Source organism: Stegostoma tigrinum, chromosome 21 (assembly GCF_030684315.1).
Source record: "Stegostoma tigrinum isolate sSteTig4 chromosome 21, sSteTig4.hap1, whole genome shotgun sequence".
Lineage (NCBI taxonomy): Eukaryota > Metazoa > Chordata > Chondrichthyes > Orectolobiformes > Stegostomatidae > Stegostoma > Stegostoma tigrinum.
The window spans coordinates 18,513,529-18,530,358 of NC_081374.1; the positions used below are offsets into that span (position 1 = coordinate 18,513,529).

The 16,830-nt window shown below is 41.7% G+C and overlaps 1 protein-coding gene across 1 annotated transcript in view; it reads left to right on the forward strand.

The window, feature by feature from the left end:
* Positions 1 to 16,830, forward strand: part of LOC125462720 (laminin subunit beta-3-like) — a 73,472-nt gene that overhangs the window by 17,690 nt on the left and 38,952 nt on the right. Inside the window, exons 3-4 of the mRNA XM_059653262.1 lie at positions 9,792 to 9,852; positions 14,020 to 14,183. Of these exons, the coding sequence (XP_059509245.1) occupies positions 9,792 to 9,852; positions 14,020 to 14,183 (225 nt within the window). The remainder of the gene's footprint in view (positions 1 to 9,791; positions 9,853 to 14,019; positions 14,184 to 16,830) is intronic.

Below are 16,830 nucleotides of genomic sequence, written 5' to 3' on the forward strand. Positions count from 1 at the left end.
CTCATCGTAGGTTTAATAATCCAATTGAGTGTGCAATAGTGAAGTCTTTTTTAAAGTGCTGTCATACATCAATATTTGTCTGCATTCGTGGTTAGACACAAATATGATAGGTGAGAAATTGAGAGGGTTTGACCTCATTATTGTGGGGCCAGCAACGCCCTTGGAGCTCCAGTAGTAGTTGTTCATTAACTTGCTGAGCCAGTTGTTCTGTGGTGTGTAGATGTTTTGTTAGCCTTCAAGGCAACATCATCAGTGCAACCTCTAATCAAAGTGTTGGTGTTCTGCTTCTTTCCAAATTTATATGATCCTCTGGTGTGATGGTCTTGTCGTTTCTGGTTCTGTTGTTGTAGCAGTGGTCTGTATATGGGGTCTATTTCTATGTGTTTGTTAATGGAGTCCCGTGTTGAGAACCAAGCTTCTAGAAATTCCCTCTCATGTCTGGTGTTCACTTGTCTCAGTATGGTCACTTTGTCCCAGTCTAACTGATGGCCCTCATTGTCTGTGTGTATTGAGACAAGTGAATATTGGTCAGAGATAGTAGGAACCGCCAATGCTGGAGAATCTGAGATGACAAGGTGTAGAGTTGGATGAACACAGCAGGCCAAACAGCATCAGAGGAGCAGGAAAGCTGATGTTTCTGGTCTAGACCCTTCTTCAGAAATGGGTCATGAATATTGGTCATGTCTTTTTACTGCCAGCTGGTGGTTGTGTATCCTGGTCATCCATTTCCTTTCTGTTTATCCAGTATAATGTCTACTGCACTTGCTGCATGCTATTCTGTATATTACGTTGGTATTGTTTACTGTCATTACAGTGTCTTTAGTCTTTGATAACATTTGGCGCAGTGTTGCTGCGGGTTTGGATGCAATCCTGGCCTTATTTTTGATGTTGGGTAGCATTGCCAGTGTTGTCTGTTGTATCGTGCCCTCTGACTGTCGTTTGTTTTGTAGGCATCTGCAGCCAAAACTTCTTGGGTATCCATTGTCGGTGAAAGCTTTGTGTAGGTGTTCCTTTTCCATTCTCCGGAGTTTCAGGGTGTTGCAGTGTGATAGGGCTCAATTAAGTAATGTCTTGATGCAGCTCTGTTTGTGTATTGCTATTGGACTTAAGGATTTGGTCCATGTGTGTGGTCTTCCTGTATACTCAGATCTGGAATTCACCGTTAGTCAGTCAGTCTCTCTACCATTACATCTAAGAATGGGAGCTATTTATTGTCTTCTTCCTCTGTAGTGAAGCTTATGTTTACAAAGATGTCATTTACAAGTCCATGGGTTTCTTCTACATTATTGCAAATGTGTCATCCATGTATCTTACCCACAGTTTTGGTTGGATTATGGGACTGTGTGTTCCAATTTCTGCATCACTGCTTCTGTGATGAGACCTGAGATGGGTGATCCCATTAGTGTACCATTGATCTTTTTGTATATCTGTCTGTTGAACATGAAGTACATTGTGAGGCATAAATCTAGCAGATTCTGTAAGCTGTCCTTGTTGATGTTGCTGGTGTTCAGGCTTGGTGCTCCTGGTCCATCTAGTAGTGTAGCTACTGCCTCTCTGGCTAATGGCATGTCAATGGACATAAATAGTGCTGTAACATCCAAGGAGAACATGACTTCGTCCTCTTCGATATTTGTGCCCTTGAGCTGTGTGACAATTTCTTGGGCCGATTGGATTGAGTGTAGGGATCTGCTAATCAGGTGTTTAAGTCTTAACTCTCGCTAATTCTATCGCTAGCTTGCGCACGGATGTGACTTGTAAGGAGACTATTGGCCTGAGTGTATTCCAGATTTGTACATGTATTCCAATAGTACATGTGCACACTTCCAAGGTGTTAGCATACACGTAACAAATGGGCACTGAAAGTATGCAGTGCACGCAGGTCACAACATCAATCAGTGAGCATCAATCCTGCTACCTGGAGCTCAGTGAGGAACAATGGAGGGAACATAATGTCCTTCTTGTGAGTGGGCTGGTCAAGCCCTGGTTGGTATGTTGTAGTCTAAGCTGGGTTGGCAGAGTGGGCGAGGAGGGGAAATGTGAATGATGTGCTGAAGAGCTTGTGCCCGCTGATTAGCCAGAAGTTTCTAGGACAGGATTCTTACCCAGCTGAAGCCTTCATTAGACTGGGAATTCTCAGCCTGTTCAGCAAAGTGCCTGATTAAAATATAATAACATCAGTCCTCCTGAGAAGACAAAAGGCCCTGTCTTTCATGCGCCTTTGCCTGTCCTAACAATTCCAAAGCAGTGCTTTCCTAATGGCTGCAGTACAACTGGTGGAAGACAATTCATCCCTCTATTCAGCACATGTTACATTTACTGGATAATCCTGAATGAATGAGGAACTATTCAAACAAGAAGAACGTGTACTTTTTCTGAAGAAGGGTCCAGACCCAAAGCATCAGCCTTCCTGCTCCTCTGATGCTGCCTGGCTTGCTGTGTTCATCCAATTCTACACATCGTTATCTCAGACTTCAGCATTGGCAGTTCCTACTATCTCTGTACATGTTCTCTGCCTTTTCCAACTCTACAAAATAGGTGACAGCCATTCACTGGTTTGTTTCTCAAGGCTATGTCCTGACTGATCAGAATCAAACTCCCTTGTTTTAAATTTAACAATGTTTGGCTATTAACTGTCAGTCAATATTAATGGTGTAATCCCCGTAACAGTGCCTTTACCGATCAGTGTGCACTCACTAACAACTAATGCTGTCTTCTTATTCAGTACAAATCATGAGTTTCACCTTGAATTTGTTCTCTCATTTGCAGGTCTATAAAATCTCCATTTCCTCATTTTTAAATCAGTCACATTCAGGAATTATTTCAGGGTGAGCAGCCTAAGCTCATGTCTTGTACAGTGGGTCAGCTTCTGTTTATCCATTCCATCCTTGGTGTCTTCTGGACTCCTGAAAATAGGGTTCAGAGAACCAGACTGGATGATCATGAGCTTGCATTGTCAACTCAGCCCCCCACTGACTAAACCTATCTGGCCATAGACAGCATGATCATGTAGTCAGGGTAAATGCCTGGCACTTTTTCCTGCAGCTGTTCAGTCTCCCTGGCCTCAATGGGCTCCTCAGAGACCACTGGGGATGCTCTTGTCTTTGTTCCCACATTGCCAAGGAGCAGGTTAACCCAATCCACAGGCAAACTGAGGACAGGTCTCACAACAAGGCCAAACTCCAGATATACCCAGTAATAAAGAACGGGCCTTTAGTTCCTTTTTACCAGCACTTTGGCACTTATTGTACTCTCTGCTAAAAAGGTTATACCATTTCCCAACAGCAGGGTTTTCCTGACCGTGGTATTCTTCAGTCTGAAGGCAGGTTTGCTTCCCTAACCCAATCTTTCTTTGGATACAAAATCCCAGTATCTCTCAGGGACTTGTTTAACCTCATCCACAATGCCTTTACAGGGATTCACAGCAACAAGTAAGAGCCATTGTCTGGCTAACTCCCATTCACTGTATCGGGTGACAGGTCCCACTGGGTTTTCCTGCAGCATCCAATAGTTGGCCTGGACATTGTCCTACATTTCAGCTGTGGAAACACCCAGACTTCTTGGCTTCACTTTTTATTTCAGAACCACCCTTTCTGTCCTGAGGAGGGCAGTCAGCATCTCCCTCTCTCCGAGGGTGCTCAGTTAAATTACACCCCTCAACCCTATCCTTTCCAGTTGGTTGGGGTTTACTAGGGGGAAGTTTCTTTTGGAGCAGGAGTCTGTGGACCAGCTCATACTCATCAACCTGTGTTGCAGCCTATCTCGTCTCAGTCACATCTTCAAGATGTATTCATATTGGGAAGGAGATTTCTTGAACTCCTCCACAAGACATAGGAGCAGAATTATGCTATCCAGTTCATCAAGTCTGTTCTGCCATTCAATGATATCATAGTGGGTCTGATAATCCTCAACTCCACTTTCTTGCCTCTTCCCCATAACCCTCAAATCCTCTGACTGTTTAAAAATATGTCTATCTCATCCTAGAATAAAACTAATGGTCCAGCCTTGATAGCCCTCTTTGGTAAAGAATTCTACAAATTTGCCACCCTCTGAGAGATAAAGTTCCTCCTTGCCTCATTTAAACGTGTGACACCTTCCACTGAGATTATACCCCTGGTCCTCGACTCTTCCACAAGAGCAAACTACATTTCTGCATTAGCCATGTCAGGTCCCCTAAAAATCTTTTATTTTCCAATTAGGTTGCCTCTTACTCTTCCATTTTCCAATGAGCACAGGTCCAATCTATTGAACCCTTCTTCATATCCTTATTTTCATTCATGAGATGTGGGCATGGCTGGCTGGCCAGCATTTTTTTGCTCATCCTTAATTTCCCTTGACAAGGTGGTGATGAGCTTCCTTCTTGAACTGCTTCAGCCCACATGCTGCAGAATGTCCCACAATGCCCTTATGGAGGGAATTCCAGGATTTTGACCTAGGGATAGTGAAGGAGTGGGGAAGACTTCGCAGGCCTGACAGAACAATTTCTGCAGATGTTTTTTCCAATGCCTAGGTCGATACCTACATCTGCCCAATTTGATTTCTTTGTTGAGACTTTGCAGCAATTAACACAACTGAATGGCTTGCTAGGACTTTTTAGAGGGCAGTTGAGACTCAATCACATTGCTGTGTGTTTGGAGTCAATGTAGGCCAGACCAGGTGACAGTGGCTGATTTCTTCCCCTGAAGTACATTAGTGAGCCAGTTGCATTTCATGGTCACAGTAGTTTCTTAATTCCAGACATTTCTTATTGAATTTAAATTCCACCAACTGCCATGGCGGGATTCAAACCTGGGTCCCCAGAACATTGACCGAGTTTCTGGATTAATAGTCCATTAATAACACCATGAGGCCAGTGCCTCCCCTCATAATGCAGTCCTCTACACCTGTTATTAACCAAATGAACCTTCTCTGGACTACCTCCAACAGCAGTATATAAAGGGGACCAAAACTGTTCACAGTATTCCAGCTCTGGTCTATGCAGTCCGTTGTGTAGTCTTAACAGAACTTCCCTACTTTTATACTCCATTCCCTTTGAAATAAAGTCAAATGTTCTATTTACCTTACCTATTGCCCACCCATTTGTTTTTAAGATTTATGGACAAAGACCCCAAATCATTCTGTTCCATGGCTTTCTGCAGATTAAATAGTAGACTTCTCTTTTCTTCCTGCCAAAATGCGTAATCTCACATAACGACAGAATATATTCCATCTGCCAAGTTTTTGCCTATTCACTTAAATGGTCTTTATCCCACTTCAGACTGCCTGTGTCCTCCACACCATTTTCCTTCAACTTATTTTCGTGTCATCCACAAACTTGGCTAGAGTACATTCACTTTGGTCATCCAAGTTATTAATATATGTTGTAACTCTATCTTCCATTAGTTAGGCAATCATCCATCCATGCTAATGTGCTTTCTCTGAACCATGTGTTCTTGGCTTAAATAATCTAATGTGTAGCAGTTTATCAAACATCTTCTGTAATCTAAATATGTTCATCTCATACTTCCCCTTTATTAATCCTGCTTGTTGCCACTTCAATGAATTCTTGTAAATTTGCCAGGTATGCTACCTTGAGTTAATGAGAGAATTAGTTCGTTAGTCATTAAATATGGGAAGAAATTAGCGATTAGAAATAGGAAATAGTCCAATAAAAAGTTAATTGATTTATGGATCTAAACAGTTATATTATTCATGAAGGGAAGATGCTCAACATTGTGTCTGTTATGTAGCGTGGTAACAATACTACTGATAGTGGTGGGTGAGTGGCTGATTTTGAGATCCTGGGCTTCGCATGTTAGCTGTAAGGTCTTTGATAATGGGAACTGCAGATGCTGGAGAATCCAAGATAATGAAATGTGAGGCTGGATGAACACAGCAGGCCCAGCAGCATCTCAGGAGCACAAAAGCTGACCTTTCGGGCCTAGACCCTTCATCAGAGAGGGGGATGGGGTGAGGGCTCTGGAATAAATAGGGAGAGAGGGGGAGGTGGACAGAAGATGGAGAGAAAAGAAGATAGGTGGAGAGGAGAGTATAGGTGAGGAGGTAGGGAGGGGATAGGTCAGTCCAGGGATGACGGACAGGTCAAGGAGGTGGGATGAGGTTGGTAGGTAGGAGACGGAGGGTGGGAGGAAGGGATGGGTGAGAGGAAGAACAGGTTAGGGAGGCAGAGACAGGTTGGACTGGCTTTTGGATGCAGTGGGTGGAGGGGAAGAGCTGGGCTGGTTGTGTGGTGCAGTGGGGGTAGGGGATGAACTGGGCTGGTTTTGGGATGCGGTGGGGGAGGGGGAGATTTTGAAGCTGGTGAAGTCCACATTGATACCATTGGGCTGCAGGGTTCCCAAGCGGAATATGAGTTGCTGTTCCTGCAACCTTCGGGTGGCATCATTGTGGCACTGCTGGAGGCCCATGATGGACATGACATCTCCCCTTCCCCTACCGCGTCCCAAAACCAGCCCTGTTTGTCCCCTCCCCCCACTGCACCACACAACCAGCCCAGCTCTTCCCCTCCACCCACTGCATCCCAAAACCAGTCCAACTTGTCTCTGCCTCCCTAACCTGTTCTTCCTCTCACCCATCCCTTCCTCCCACCCGAAACCGCACCCCCAGCTACCTACTAACCTCATCCCACCTCCTTGACCTGTCCGTCTTCCCTGGACTGACCTATCCCCTCCCTACCTCCCCACCTACACTCTCTCCACCTATCTTCTTTACTCTCCGTCTTTGGTCCGCCTCCCCCTCTCTCCCTATTTATTCCAGTTCCCTCTCCCCATCCCCCTCTCTGATGAAGGGTCTAGGCCCGAAAGGTCAGCTTTTGTGCTCCTGAGATGCTGCTTGGCCTGCTGTGCTCATCCAGCCTCACATTTCATTAGCTGAAAGGCCTTTGTCTTGTTTCTGTCAGCTCCCAGGTATGATTAGAATGAGTAAAGCCAGTGACAGTAAATGAACAGTCCGGTAGTCTCATCCAGTCCAAGAGCTGGGTGCATGTCTCGAAGTGCAAAGTGTCCGTTCAGCAGCATTACCGTGTTAGCTGCCAGTGCAACCCGAGGCACTGCTCTGAAGTGCAGAATCATCCTTAATTAGAAATTAACACACGTCAGATTGCAATGTCTATGGATGTAGGTTGTATGTGGCTGGTGCTCACAGTGCATTTATTGAGAATGGTGCCCGGTGTACAACATATGAGTTGCTGTTCCTGCAACCTTCGGGTGGCATCATTGTGGCACTGCTGGAGGCCCATGATGGACATGTCATCTAGAGAATGGGAGGGGGAGTGGAAATGGTTTGCGACTGGGAGGTGCAGTTGTTTATTGCGAACCGAGAATACACCTCCTCCCACCCACCCTCCTGCAAAAATTCCATCCCCTATTCCCAATTCCTCCGCCTCCGCCACATCTGCTCCCACGATGAGGCATTCCACTCCCGCACATCCCAGATGTCCAAGTTCTTCAAGGACCGCAACTTTCCCCCCACAGTCGTCGTTTCCCCCCACAGGAACATAGTGGCAAACTGAAATCCCCAGGTTTCTTCAATGCCAAGAAGTCTCAATTTCTAACTTGTTCAGTGTATTTAGTAAGTTAGGCAGGTGAATATTCCTGAGGTGAACTGTGGCATTAAACTGATATAATCTCACTTCATTAACTCAGCACTGCCAAATAAGAAACTCACCACTTGACAAATACATAAAAGATGCAATGAGTTGCTGCTGACATTGGGATAGGTTTCATGAGACCTCGCACAAAATCCGGGTGCAAATCTTACCATAGTCCACATGTTCAGGCCCCTATAAAATTGCACCCCCTTGTAACGGTTGTAGGAACAATATCATGACAACATGTGAGATTTATAACAAATTATAACATGCATATCTTCTGGTACTTAACCTGTGAAAAGTGCAGGACAATGTGAATGTACAATTAGTATCATCGTATCCTGCTTTTTCATGTAAGGATAACATGTAATGACAACTGCAGAATTTATTTTCATAAGAATGTATAACATTCATTTTTGTAAGTTAATTATGGGAAAGATGGTGGTAAAATGTTGTGATTTTACTACAGCTGCCCAGTGCACCTTCATCGACTTTGATTTCTATGTAGTTCTTTCCCCCTGAACTGTCAGCCTAAATGAAATGCTAACATCCATATGGTTTATAATATTTCAAAAAAACAGCTTGTATACCCTTTCCCCCACAATTGTTTCACTCTGTAATGCCTCATTCTTCTTTGCTGAATTCAGTAGTTACTAACCAATGTATCATGATACAGGAGTTGTCTTATAAAGTCAGTGGATCAGATTACTGAATATAGTCAATTGTCTCCCAAGGTCTTTACAGTAACTTTCCTCAGACAAGTTGTAACACCTGGAAGATTGCCTGTTTGGGCTGTAATGGCAGGGTGGAGGTTTGTGTTTTTTTTTCTGAGTGAGTAAAGGGTTGTTCAAAATGAATCCATTCAAGGAAATTGTCTAGACAAGCCACTCAGAAAGATTCAGGTGAATCATATTCAGAAATGTTACACAAAAACAACTTTGTGCATTAAGTCGCCATGATGTTCCTTAAAAACAATGAAGCACTTTTTAATATGTTAGCAACAAATAATTTTTCTTTGAACATGAACACACTTATGAAAATTTTGTAAACTTATTGAAGTCAATTGGCACCATGCCTGATTTTTTCCAGCACTATGTCATTGCCTTATCCCTTTCTAAAGCTTCGTTTATAAATAGGTGTTCATCAGGTCTAACTCCTTCAGCCAGACATATCAGGGTGATAACTTACTATACTGAAAATTGTCACTTAGCCGGAAGATGTTATAGTTAGTCCCAATTGTTCAACCATCAAAATAAGCATTGTGTTTCACTAGCCAACAATATTAATAGATCTGTATTGTATTAGCTTGAAAAAATACCTCGTGAAACATGCTCCTTATTTAACAAGGCTTTCTTCAAGACCATGTGATATGTGTCATGTGTGTTGCTGCACAGTACTCCCATACTTATGGACTTCATGTTTTGGAATAATTTAAAGTATTAGTGAAAAATTACTATTGGAAACTTTAAGTGAAACTTGAATAATAATTAAAATATAAATATTTGAAACATTTAATGTCTTTGAACACAGATTTGAAAGAACATGCAAGGTAGAACCTAATGAATTTTTCAGTAACGTCTGTAAGATCAGTACGAGTTTGTAATTGTTTGCAGTATTATACCAACGGATATTGATTCCAATGGGTGTGTGCATGAATAATCCTGAGACATTCCTTCGTCACCTGAAGACTTGCTCACCCTAAACCACTCCCAGGTGAGGGCGTCAATTAAAAGAGAAACTCACATATTCAGAGGTAGAGACGGATCTGAGACAGGTAGGAACAGCCAACAGAGAGGGGTTTAATGAAGAATTAAAGAGATTTTAATCTTGGTAATGTTTATTAAAATGTTCAGAATTAATGTGAAATAGTTTCTGTAAAAGTTGAATTGTAACAAGAAATATTAAATACTATCAGCTCACCTTATTAAATCAGTAGATCTAAATAAGGACTTTAAACATTTTTCAGATTATGATCTCCTCAGAATGGAAAGCCACAAAAATTTGTACCAGCTCATTACCATGTAACAGTTTAAAACTTTAAATCTTGAGCTTGAATATTGATGTGTTTGCATTTTGACTTTATTTGTTAAGTGTTGAATATGTTAAAATACATTTCATTTAATTGAAAGTGGTTCATCAAATATCAACAGAAAAAGAGGATTGCTTTTTATGAAATATTGTATTCTACTTATGTTCATCCGCATAGGTTTTCTATTTTAAGAGGTTCCCTTCCAAGGTGAAGATGTTGCCACTATTCCTAAGTCTAGGTGAGTTTGAAAATCAATAAATTGAATCAGTGAAGTTTAACCTGTCACTAATCTGATTTTCTACAACTGTTTTGTGCTTTGCTTTCCCAATCAATAAGTTTAGGGAACTAATTTACCATTGAAAAGAATTAAACATGGATTTTAAGATAAAAGACTTAAAGCATTCCAAAGAAGCATCATGCATGCATGACACTTCTGGGCTGGTTTGGACATGTTTTCCAATAGTAAATGATACAGGCAACCACACACCAACCCTTGTTAATACTTCTGCTGAAAGTCTATTTTTAGCATTTTTTAAGAGTTATTTTTTATAGCTCCAGTCCTTAACTGCAATTAGTAGCAAGTTTAATCACAATTATCAGCCAGGCAATATTGATGTTTTATTTTGCTAGCATTATTAGATTATTTGAATATTCTTGAGAAGCACTCGTTTTTTGAAAAAGTAGTTAATAAAGAATTGATGTAATAGGTAGTTCCATTCAACCTTTCACCAGGAATATCTTAAGGACAATACAGCCTGAAAGTATATCATTTTAAGGCCTACGGTTGCAAAATATGAACTGTATAATGCAGGGAGGTCAGAAGTAAGGATGTTCATTGATGATTGCTCAATGTTTGGTTCCATTTGTAGCCCCTCAGATAATGAAGCAGTCCATTCCCATGCACAGCAAGACCTGGGCAGTGTTTATCTTTGGCCAGATAAGTGGCAAGTCACATCTGTGTCATCTCTGCTGGGCAATGACTGTGTCCAACAAAAGTCTCCCCTTGACATTTAGTGGTATTACTATTGCGCTGTACCTGATCATCAACATCATAAGAACCACCATGGCCAAAATTGGACCAGCCACTCTCAATTTGTAGCTATGAGAACAGATCAGGAGCTTTGAATTCTTCATTTAATGACTTATTTCCTGGTTTCCCCAAAACCTATCATTTATCCACAAAGCACAAGTCAGGAATATGATCGAATGCTCTTAAGTTTCCTGGATGAGTGCACTTTCAACAACACTCATTTACTTCAGCCAACAAAGCAGCTCTATTTGATTGGCATCTGCTCCACCACCTTAAATATTCCCTCCCTCCACTACCAGTGTAGGGTGTAATATAGTATGTAGAATTTACAAAATGCCTTATAGCTACTTCCTAAAGTTTCTTTGTCATGACCTCCTAAATGTCCAACCTCAGGCATCTTGATTAATAAAGGCAATAGGCATCTAAGAATGTTACCACCCCAACCTCCCTGCATGCTATATTAATTTGGAAAAATATCATCCTTGCTCCATTGTTACTGGGCTGAAATCCTGGGCCTCCCGTAAGTACAGCAGCTGGATGTACTGTCACCAAATAGATGCAGTTTAAGACAACTCACTACCACCTTCTCAAGGGTAATTAGGTATGGGCAATGAGTCCTGACCTTGCTAGTCATGCCCTCATCTGATGAATGAACAAAAACACAAGTTTCCAGATATTATGAATGACAAACGCAATGTGAATTTACACATGAGAAATACTAATCTGCTGCAAAATGGAAAATTAGGCAGGAAGGCAAAGTTAGAAGCCTGTATTTTAAGAATGTTGAATTCTGAAGTATAATCTCCGAGTGACTAGAACCTTTGTGATGAATACCGCTTTTGTCGTGTGTAAGTTGTGCTTTATACCAGCACACTGTGAACACTGTAACATTCAAGACACCCATTTTCAAGGGTTATTACATTTTGTTTTTCCAAAACATTAATTCCATCCAATTCTATCTAGCAATAGGGATGAGGCCCATTCCAAGGATTGCAATGGCACATTTCGTACAGTTCAGAGATATTAAGAGGAATCCAATGGTGACAAGCAGTGAGACCAGTAGACTGTGTGTGTGTGTGTGTGTGTGTGTGTGTGTGTGTGTGTGTGTGTGTGTGTGTGCGCGCGAGAACTTGAGCATGGTAGGCAGGTTACTGTTAGCTATGCTGTAAAAGCAGCTAACTACATAAGTTCTATTTGGTTGGGGCTCAGAGAAGTCCTCAGGCCATTGAATAGGTCTGTGTAAAGAGACTCTGGGAGTCCTAGGGCTTGTGATGAGCTTAAAAGAGGCCAATATACAATTAATTGTTCAGTACAGCAGAGAAAGGGGCTGATATTTGTGCAGCAAAGCCAGATTGGCACTAAGAAGACAAATCACTAGCTTTGTGAAGCTCTCTGTTTGTGAAAACAGCTACAGTCCTGTGTATTAGTAAGGGCTGGACTGTCATTCCCGAGAGTCCAGGGACAGTGTAGTCCCAGAAGGGAAGGTGGACCCACAGAACATCAACAGTCTTTGAGGCATCCATGATACATCCACCGGTTACAGGAAGAGGTAATCAAAAGTGAAGAATTGTAATCATTTGTGAATCTTTAATGAATTTGAAATTACGGTATTTCTATCATTTAGGGGTTGGGGACATAATGGATTTGTTAAGAAATCCATACAATACGTTTGATCACATTTGCTATTTGTAATGCTTTGTGGGGTGTGTGCTCAAATATTTTATTCATATTGGCCTCATGTTAACTTTGCACGTTCAAATATTAGTAAAACCTATTTTTCCACCCTCAAACTTAAATTTTCTGCGAGTACTAAAGTGGTATGAACCAATTTGTTTGTTACTGAAAGTGTGAGCATCTAGCTGATTAGTCCAAGAGGCAATGTGGTGGCTTAAGCTAATTAGTCAACAAACTCTTCAAAAGCACATAAGTACTGGAAAACCCACCTAAGAAGTCAACCAAATGTGCCAACAGTGACCAAGTTTGTTACTCATTTTGTTATGGCATAAAAGAAAATGAATGCAAAGTTCAACCAGCAGCCAGTACTGAATTACTTGGTCAGAATCATGGTAACTCCGAATGTTTTATCATTAAATTCAATATGGGCAAATTCAGGAGGTGAAGGATCAGATTGTGTTCCCATTACAGTGACTCCTGATGAAAAATGTTTCTGTGTGGATGGAAGTTTAAGACAGGACTGTATCTGGCTATAATGCTCCCAGGATCCTTATTTTCCCTCAAAATAGTGCTGTGAGAGGCATGAGCATTGTCATAGAATCATAGATTCTACAGCATTTTTAAAGGCCCTTTGGCCCATCAAGTCTGAACCAGTCCAAAACAACCACCAACTACTCTAACAGAAATTGTGCACATCTGGTGGTATCTGTGGAGTCGAAGCAGAGTTAATCATAGAATCCCTGTAGTTTGGAAGCAGGTCATTCATCCCATTGAGTCCACTCCGAACCTCAGAACCGCATGCCACCCACCCTTACCCTATCCCTGTATTTCCTTTGGCCAATCCACCTAATCTACATATCTTTGGACAGAGGAAACCAGAATCTCCAGAAGAAACCGACACCAACACATGGACAGTGTGCAAACTCCACATAGTCGCCCAAGGGTAGAATCAAACTCAGGTCCCTGGCACTGTGAGGCAGCAGCGCTAACCACTTTGTCACTCTTAATGTTTTGAGTCCAATTGATTCGAAACATTAACTCTGTTTTCTCCCAACAGATGCTGTCAAAGTTACTGAGTTTCTCCAGCAATTTCAGTTTTTGTTCTGGATCTTCAGCATCTGCAGTTCTTTGTTTTATTATAACTCACAGTACTAATCCCATTTTCCAGCACTTAGCCTTTCATGTCTTGCCATTACAACTTTATATCTAAATACTTCTTAAGTGTTATGTTTCTGTCTCTACCATCCTTGTAGACAGTGAGTTTCAGAGTCCCACTGCTCACTGGGTGAAATTTGTTTTCCTGACATCTTTTCTAAATCTTCTGCTTCTTGCCTTGAATCTGTGCCCCAGTCATTTATCCAATCATCAAAGAGAAAAGTTTCTTTCTGTCTCCCCTATCTCTGAGCTCATAATTTTATATATCTAAATCACGTCACTCCTTCAGTATTCACTGCTCCAAGAGAAACGACATCAGTCTGTCCAATCACTCGTCATAACATTGTTCCACCTGAGCAAGTAGGATTCTTCCTTCAGTAATAAGGAAAAGCATTATAGCTGTTTTTATTCTTCTAAGACTTTTGCCTCTAATAACAGGTATGCAAAGTACTTGATTCATACTTATCCAATGACTGTTAACATTGCTTGAATTTGATTATAGTGGAGTTTCCTTTTTTCTTTCATTGTCATTGTTTATGTTTTCAGCATTTACCAGTTATGTAATGGCACAGACAGACTGCTCTCAACGGGCATGTTACCCCACACCAAGAGACCTAGTCACTGGTCGAGCAGATAGACTACAAGCATCATCCACATGTGGCCTTCATGCATCTGAGAGATACTGCAGCCCAAGAATGTACTATGGACGGGTCAGTAATATTACTAGTTATAACTTGGGCTGTTGGCAAGTGTTAATAAGTCGTGTTTTAAACCGTTTTGTTGACCTTTAATTAGCCTGGCTACCAAGTGGCCAATTTTACAATGAAAGAAAATCATTTCTTCAAATTCATATTTCTGATTATTTTCAATATAAAATTAAAGCAAATAATGCAGGTCATGGTATAGTTGACAAATTTACGGAAAATCTCAAAGCTTAGTCCAGCATATTGATCAAAGTGTTTATTTTATTTCTTTATGTATTGGAATATGGTTGGATTGGCACCAGGCATTTTTTAAAATTTATTCACAAGGTGTGGTCATCACTTGCTTGGTCATTATTTATTGTCCATCCCTCACTGTCCACAGGGCAGTTAAGAGTCAACCACATATTTATGGATCTGAAATCACACGGAAGCACACAAGACAGCAGCTTCCTTCCCTTAAGAGCATGATTACATCAGATGCTTTCTTCCCCCTACAATTTGCAATGGTTTTATGGTCACCAATAGAATCTTAATTCCAGATTTTTATTGAATTCAAATTCAACACTTGCTATGACAGGATTCAAACCCAAAATTACCTGGTTCCTCTAGAATAATAGTGGTAATATCTCAAGGCTACCACTTCCCCAATTCATTCTGACCTATTCTCTAGCTGTCTACTAACTATGTGTGGCCCTGGACATTGACTGTCATCAGACCACTTCCTTGGGCCAGGTTAATGGATTATAACTCCTGACCCTGTCCGATCTCACCCCATTCAATGTTCATTCCTGTCAGGGAGTACTGGCTAACAGAAAGTAATGGAACTAAAATAACTCACAGAGGCCGGTATTCTGTCACCAAGTCACCCATTAACTATGTGTGCATGGCACTTGACGCTGGTCTGGCTTCTTCAGTGCCACCTCTCAGAGTGAGCAGAACCTCCAACAGCCCTGTTTATATCTATCAACCATAATACTGTAAGATATAGGAGCAGAAATTAAGCTTTCAGCCCATGAAGTCTGCCCTGCCATTCAATCATGGCTGATAAATTCCTCAACCCCATTCTCCTGCTTTCTCCCCATAACCTTCGATCCCCTTGACAATCAAGAACTTGCCTTTCTCTATCTTAAATATGCTCAATGACCTGGCCTCTGCAACCTTCTATGGCAGTGAATGCTATAGATTCACTATGCCCTGGCTAAAGAAGTTTCTCCTTATCTCCATTCTAAAAGATCTTCCCTTACTCTAAGGCTGTGCCCTTGGGTCCTAGTCTCTCCTACCAATGGAAACATCTTCCCAACGTCCACTCTGCCCAGGAAATTCAGTATTATGTAAGTTTCGTTTAGATCCCCCCTCATCCTTCTAAACTCCATCGAGCACAGATCCAGAGTCCTCAAATGTTCCTCATATGTTAAGCTTTTCAATCCTAGGATCATTCTTATGACCTCCTCTGAACCTGCTCCAGGGCCATACATCCTTCCTGAGATATGGGACCCAAAACTGCACACAATACTCTAAATGTGGCCTGACCAGAGTCTTATAGAGCCTCAGGCGTACATCCCTTCTTTTATATCCAAGTCCTCTCAAAATAAATGCCAAAGTTGCATTTACCTTCCTAATTACTGACTCAACCTGCAAGTTTACTTTGAGAGAATCCTAAACTAGAACTCCCAAGTCTCTTTGCACTTCAGACTTCTAAATTGTCTCCCTGTTTAGAAAATAGTCCATGCTTGTATTCTTTTTACCGAAGTGCATCACATCACACTTTCCCACATTGTACTCCATCGCCACTTCTTTGCCCAGTCTCCCAAACTTCCAAATCCTACTGCAGCCTTCCCGCCTCCTCTACCTATCTTTGTGTCATCTGCAAACTTAAGCATAAGGTCCTCACTTCCTTCATTTAGACTATTAATGTATAAAGTGAAAAGTTGTAGTCCCTACACTGACCCTTGTGGAACACCACTTTCACTGACTGTCATTCCGAGAAAGACCCTTTTGACTCCACTCTCTGCTTTCTGCCAGATAGCCAATCTTCTAAACATGCTAGTACCTTGCCTCTAACACCATGGGCCTTTATCTTACTCAGCCGCCTCCTGTGCGGCACTTTGTCAAAGGCCTTCTTGATGCCCATGTAGATAATATCCATTGGGTCTCCTTGGCCTAACCTGCTCGTTACTTCCACAAAGAATTCTAACAGATTTGCCAGGCGTGATCTCCCCTTGGTGAAGCCATGCTGACTTTGTCATGCACTTTTACCATGCACTTTCAAGTATTCAGAATTCTCATCCTTCACAATGGAGTCTAAAATCTTACCCACAACAAAGTTAGGCTAATCAACCTGTAATTTTCAGTCTTTGCCTTGCTCCCTTCTTAAGCAGGGATGTCACAGTAGCGATTTTCCAGTCCTCTGGGTCCCTCCCTGACTCTAGCAATTCCTGAAAGTTCACCACTAACACCTCCACTATCTCTTCAGCTATCTCCTTAAGTACTCTGTGGTCTAGACCGTCTGGTTTAAAGTTCCCTGTCTGGGGCTGTTAACATGATCCAATCAGGGAACTCAAATGCTATGACCATTACCTAGCTGACTTTGTTGCATTTACTACAGAAACCTTGTCATGTCTTTATCGAAGGGTGTTACAGCCACGTACAGCTG